This window comes from Rhincodon typus, chromosome 21 (assembly GCF_021869965.1).
Source record: "Rhincodon typus isolate 14 chromosome 21, sRhiTyp1.1, whole genome shotgun sequence".
NCBI lineage: Eukaryota > Metazoa > Chordata > Chondrichthyes > Orectolobiformes > Rhincodontidae > Rhincodon > Rhincodon typus.
Genome location: NC_063352.1, coordinates 19,338,667 through 19,344,975, shown reverse-complemented (window position 1 = coordinate 19,344,975; position 6,309 = coordinate 19,338,667). Strand labels below are relative to the sequence as shown.

At 42.5% G+C, this 6,309-nt stretch overlaps 1 protein-coding gene across 4 annotated transcripts in view; it reads left to right on the top strand.

The window, feature by feature from the left end:
* The first annotated feature begins 506 nt into the window (after positions 1 to 506).
* Positions 507 to 6,309, top strand: part of daglb (diacylglycerol lipase, beta) — a 30,802-nt gene continuing 24,999 nt past the window's right edge. Inside the window, exons 1-2 of one of the 4 annotated variants that reach the window (XM_020513015.2) lie at positions 507 to 773; positions 4,278 to 4,429. In XM_020513015.2, coding sequence (XP_020368604.2) covers positions 679 to 773; positions 4,278 to 4,429 — 247 coding nt within the window. In that variant the 5' untranslated portion in view covers positions 507 to 678. Of the gene's footprint in view, positions 774 to 927; positions 1,023 to 1,897; positions 2,073 to 3,821; positions 4,088 to 4,277; positions 4,430 to 6,309 lie in introns of those variants that run through there. The other 3 variants (XM_048609275.1, XM_048609277.1, XM_048609278.1) reach the window with 3 other exon arrangements.

Here is a 6,309-nt window from a genome sequence, read left to right as displayed (position 1 = left end):
GAGTCTAGTGTGACTTCTTTAGCAGAGGGATGCAGCCTGTAGTTATGGTACACCATTTGGAGTGAAAATTAAAAAAATAGTAGCTTCAGACTTGACAATATTTAATTGGCAGAAATTTCTGCTCATCCAGTTTTGGATGTTGGATATGTGCAATCTGATTTAATGTTTGAGAACAGTTGGACAAGTTGAGGTTTGAATGTTATTAGCCTACAGATGATGGGCAGAAAGGCAGCATGTAGGTGAGAACACAGTAGGAGAAGGAGTATGGAGAGATCTGGGCGGGTGATGGGTTTGACCTGTGAATTTGTTGGACTAGGAAGAAGAACCAAGATTCTCTGGCTATGGTTAAATAGCTGAGAATGGAATGAAGAATGGAACATTTTTTAAAAATCCTTCCAAGTTTTTGTTTGTTGCTTTGATACTGTTATTTTTAATATGAGGTGAAAGGTGACATCATTCTGCTGAAACGAGGGGGAGGACTAAGTATTGAAGGCGGAACCTTTGAGCAGCGTGTTGTTTGCAGGAGGGGTTTTGTTGAGGGTGGGTCTTTGCTCGGCTAAAACGCTAATGGCAGCGCCTGGTCCTTGTCTCCCGGCTCGGGCTCCGCCTCCGGAGACTGTCAGTGGCTGGGTGGCCTGAAGGCGGGGGAGAGGGAGGCAGCCAGCCGGCCGGAGAAAGATGCCGGGGTTGGTGGTATTCGGGAGGCGCTGGTCCCTGGCGAGCGACGATCTGGTGTTTCCCGGGGCCTTCGAGCTGCTCCTGCGGGTTTTGTGGTGAGTAGAGTCCCCCGGGACCCCTATCCCTTGGCACGGCGACTCCTTCACATCCAGCCTGAAGACCATTTCTAGGTAGACAGGCAGGAGGCTGGAGGAATACAGCAGTCAGCGTTTCAGGTATTGAAGCAGGGTAATAACCGAAACGTCGACTTCTCCTTTCCTCCAGATGCTGCCTGGCTTGCTGTATTCCTCCAGCCTCCTGCCTGTCTACCTTGGATTCCGGCCTCTGCAGTTTTTTTTTAAACGGTCTTTGAAGGCTACTTCTACCTTTTTATTTCGGTTAAAATGTGACCTGAGATCGCTCAGTCTTCAGAGAATGAAGATCTCAACGGAATTTACTGGCAGGGCCACCCTTTTTGAGTTTGTAGTATTGCAGTGTGGGGCAACATTTATTACCCAATCCGGGAGTGTTATGAAGGTTTGATAGTTTCCAGCAAGGAACCAACTCAATTGAAAACCATCATAACTCATAATGCATCTAGCGGATGAGCGGCAACACAGTAACTTGCGTTTATCTAGTGCCTTTAAATGTCTCAAAGTGTATTACAGCAGAGTTGTAAAGCAAAATGTATTAGAAAGATTGGAACGTGTGAGCTAAAGCTTTGTCGAAAAGGAAAGATTTGAAGGATGTTTTAAAGACGGCGGAAGAGGTAAAACAGTGTAGGGATTTAGGGAGCGAATTCCAGACCGTGGGACTTAGGGTACTAATGGCGCTGGTCCCTGGCTAGCGATGATCTGGTGTTTTCCAGGGCCTTTGAGCTGCTGCTGCGGGTTTTGTGGTGAGTAGGTGCAAGTGGAGGATGCATGGGAAACCAGACGTAACTGGGTTTCATGAACTACAGTTTGGCAATTTCTTACTCAAATCTGAGTTTTTAATTTCAGATGAAAAATTGCAAGCCCGTATGATAGATAAAAAGTAACTTTTTGTAGATGCTAATGTAGCAAAATTCCTTTAAAAATTGGAAACACAATTTGTGGCAAATGTCTTTTTTTTTAAGAAAATGCTGGCTTTTTCTCAGAATGATCTTGCACTAGGTGTGTCTCGAGCTTTATCTGCAATCTTCCGTTTTGTTGCATGCATGATTAATGCTCAAATTCCACATCCAGTTGAGAAGAACTAACTTGCCACCTGACTTTGATATACAAGTCAGGTCTGAAATGTTATAAAAGAAAACAACAAATGTTCGGCTCACAATGGGTTAGACAGCATCTATGGAGAGAGAGCAAGCTAACGTTTTGAGTCAAGATGACTCTTCATCAGGGCTCTTTGTTTTCAGTACAGATTCAGCATCTGCAGTAAGTTGCTCCTGCTGTTGAAATGTTATAAAGCCTTTTTGTCAACAGTGTAGGACCAAGTTCTGAATTACCTGTGAATCATACAAAGACCCCTGATCCCTTGGGTCTTGTGACAGGTTGTTAGCATTGTGAATCAGTTAACAATAAGAAATCAACTAGTTTAGTTTCTGTGAATGTAGAAAATGTGGATTTTTGTACCTGAACTGGCATTTACAGCATATTCTACTTTGTTGTAGGGTGCATGCTTTAGACAATGCATTGAAAGGTCATGTGAACGTATGAATTAGAAGCAGGAATAGGCCACTTGGATTATCAAGTTTGCTTCAACATTGAGTAAGATCATGGCTGATTTGATCACTCCACATTCCTGCCTACCCCAATAAGCTTTCACCCCTTGTTTATTAAGAATCTATCTACCACTGCCTTAAAAATATTCAAGGACTCTGCTTGCATGACCTGTTGAGAAAAAGTTCCGTGGACATGTGACCCCTCTGAGAGGGGAAAATCTCTCTTGCTTTATGGAAATTGGTGTCAAATTTCCCATATTGTAACATCAAGCGCTTTCTTTGAAATGTAGTCAATTTGCTGCATGTATGTTGGGATATCCTGAGGACAATAAAATTGCTCCATAAATGCAACTATTAATTTTGCATTAACGGTGATAACTGAAATCTCTGTCTTAGTAAACAATATATAAATTGTGCATTCATAGAAGAGTCTTCAGTGTTGGCTCCTCTGGGATTGAAAGAAGTATCTTTGAATAATGAAACTTCAATAACAGAACTGTCATCAAATAAAATTGGTTATAATCTGCAAAACAATAACAATTTGAACTGTAAGACATAGGAGCAGAAGTTGGCCATTTGGCCCATAGAGTATGCTGTGCCATTCAGTGAGATCATAGCTGATTGGAATTTTCAACTCCACTTTCCTGCCTTATCTCCTTAACCTTTGATTTCCTAACTGATTAAAAAGCTTGTATCTCAGCCTTGAATATACTTATCAACCCATCTTCTACAACCCTCTATTGTAAAGAATTCTACAGATTCAATAACCTTACAAGAAATTCCTTCTCATCTCTGTTTTAAATTGGTGAGCACCTATGCTAAGATTATGCCCTCTAGACCTAGACTGTCCCATAACAGGGAAACAACCTCTTTGTGTCTATCCTGTCAAGCCCCCTGTGAATCTTGTATGTTTAAATAAAGTCTCCTCTTATTCTTCTAAATTCCAATCGGTGCAGACCCAACCTACCAACTTCTCATTAGCAAATCCCTCCATACCTGGAATTAACCTAGTGAACCTCTTTGGTCTGCCCCCAGTGTCAGTATCCCACTTCTTAGATAAGGGAACCAAAGCTCTTCACAGTATTCCAGCTGACTAGTGCTTTGTATCATTTTAGTAAGGTCTCACTATATTTATGCTCCATTCCCTTTGAAATAAAGGTCAATATTCTATTTGCCATCCCTTTTACCTGCTGAACTTGTATGCTAGCTTTAGAGATTCATGTATGAGGACCTCCAAGTTCCTCTGTGCTGCAGCTTTCAGCAGTATTTCCCTATTTAAATAATACTCAGCCTATCTATTCTTTCTGCCAAAGTGCGTAACTCAGTTTTTCACATTATTTTCCATATGCCAAGTTTGACCAACTCACCAAACCTGTCTCTAACCCTATGTAGATCCTTTATGTCATCCTGACATGTTGCTTTGCCTTCTATTTTTGTGTTATGCAATAATACATTCACTTCCGTCATCGAAGTCATGTGTTGTAAGTAGTTGTGGCCTCATTGGTTTACTTATCACTCTGGGTCTTCGCTCTCACTCTCTTGCTTGCTCTCTTCCTCTTCTCCCCCACACCTCTCTTCCCCCACCCCCCAAAAACTTTGCAATGGTCTCTGATTTCCAATGATTATTTGGTTCATTTGATATGTAACTTCAATGGGGAAATATCCCTGTTGAATGATAACTATTTTTAATCACATGTTCAGACATGTTACGACTTATCTTTGGGACAGGTGGGACTCAAAGCTAAATGGTGTAGTTCAGAGGGAGGGACTGTTACACTGCACTGCAAAATTATAATTTTACTCACATTTTATTGCAATGGGCCAGTTTAAGCATGTCTAATGATACTGACTCGGGGTGTGTCTATTGCACAGACGTGTTGGAAAGCTGACCAATTTCTTATGCCTTTTTATTTTGCAGGTGGATCGGAATCCTTGCTTTGTACTTGACTCATAGAGGACAGTTCGACTGTAAAGGAGGAGGGTTCCTTCCCAGCTATCTTGTGGTCTTGATTGTTATTTTAGCTGCGATTATCTTAGTTCTTTCCATAATTGTTTATGTCAGTATGCAAGGTGAATATTAATCTGTTGTACTAAATAATTGTGCAGTCACTTCTTGGTGGGCAAGACTGCCTTTGTTGCTTGAACTAAAACTGTAAGAGGCAAATTATGTCTGATGATAAATTTGTGGTTATCAGCCAAGGGCAATGTAAAGAATGTATTTTTTTTTCCTTTATTCATTCACGGGATGAGGGTGTTGCTGGCTAGGCAGCATTTATTGTCCATCCCTAATTGCCCAGAGGGCAGTTGAGAGTCAACCATGTTGCTGTGGGTCTGGAGTCATATTTAGCCCAGACTAGGTAAGGATGGCAGTTTCCTTCCCTAAAGGGTATTAGTGAACCAGATGGGTTTTTCCAACAATTGGCAATGGATTCGTGGTCAACATTAGATTCTTAATTCCCGATATTTATTGAAATCAGATTCCACCATCTGCTGAGGCGGGATTCAAACCCTGGTCCCCAGAACATTATCTGGTCTGTGGATTAACAGTCCAGTGATAATACCAATGGGCATCGCCTCCCATATATGCGTGCTTTCACTATTATGAGTCAAACTCCTAGAATTCCTTCCCTAATATCACTGTGGTTGTCCCTCTACCAAATGAGCTGCAGCAGTTCAAGAAGGAACTCACCACCACCTTCTCAATAGGAATTAGTGCTGTGCTATAAATGCTTACCCAGCCAGTGAAGCCCACAACCGCTGAAATAATTAAAACATAATTGAGTTGAGGTTCTGTGTAGAGGGTTTAAGTGACCATCTGAGAAGTATTCCATTGGTGACTGGGTGAACAAAGGTTCTCCCTGGTATAGTATTCAGAAACCTTAACCAAAAAGTCTGTATTGACTTAGCAGATTTTAATCATGGAGCAGCAGAGACTCCGAAAAATCTCTGCTTTGTGCATACACCACATCTCCTATGTATGAGGCACACACACAGGTTTTCTTATCCTTCACTGTATACACTTCCATTGTCTTGGCCTTACCCTGAGGACTTTTGTTTTTAAACCTCTCTATCTTCCCCTAAAAAATGTTTTTGAATCCCATGTCTGACCACCTTTCTTGCTGGTGTTATTGCTTGTCCCAAATTACAGTAGTGACTGCACTCTAACTGTGAAGCTCTTTGAAGGATTTAGAGGTCATGAAAGGTGTGAAATTAATGCCTTTTTATCTTGCTTGTATGTCCTTCCTGGTTGTGACAACTGTTTTAAAATAATATTGCTTTCAAAGCATTTTAGGATGCTTGTTATTGGATTGGAGGAGAGAAAATCCAGCTAGACGACATACTCATTTGCTATGCAGTGGGAAAAAGTGGGTGGGATGGTATTTGCATAGGTAGTAGCAGAGTTTCTTGTCAGCTCTGAGAGTCCAAAGGTTGTCCATTCATTCCAAGTTGACGCTCCCAGTGGAGTACTGAGGAAATACTACACGTCAAAGTTGTCATTTTTTGGACAAACCATTATACTGAGATAGTAGGAACTGCAGATGCTGGAGAATCCGAGACAACAAGGTGCAGGGCTGGATGCACACAGCAGGCCAAGCAGCATCATAGGAGCAGAGAGGCTGACGTTTCGGGCCTAGACCCTTCATCAGAAAAGGGGGAGGGGAAGGGGGTTCCGAAATAAATAGGGAGAGAGTGGGAGGCGGATAGAAGAGGGATAGAGGAGAGGATAGGTGGAGAGGAAACAAACAGGTCGAAGAGGCGGGGATGGAGCCAGTAAAGGTGAGTGTAGGTAGGGAGTTAGGAAGGGGATAGGTCAGTCCAGGGAGGACGGACAGGTCAAGGGGGCGGGATGAGGTTGGTCGGTAGGAGATGGAGGTGCGGCTTGAGGTGGGAGGAAGAACAGGTTAGGGAGGCAGGGACGAGCTGGACTGGTTTTGGGATGCGGTAGGGGG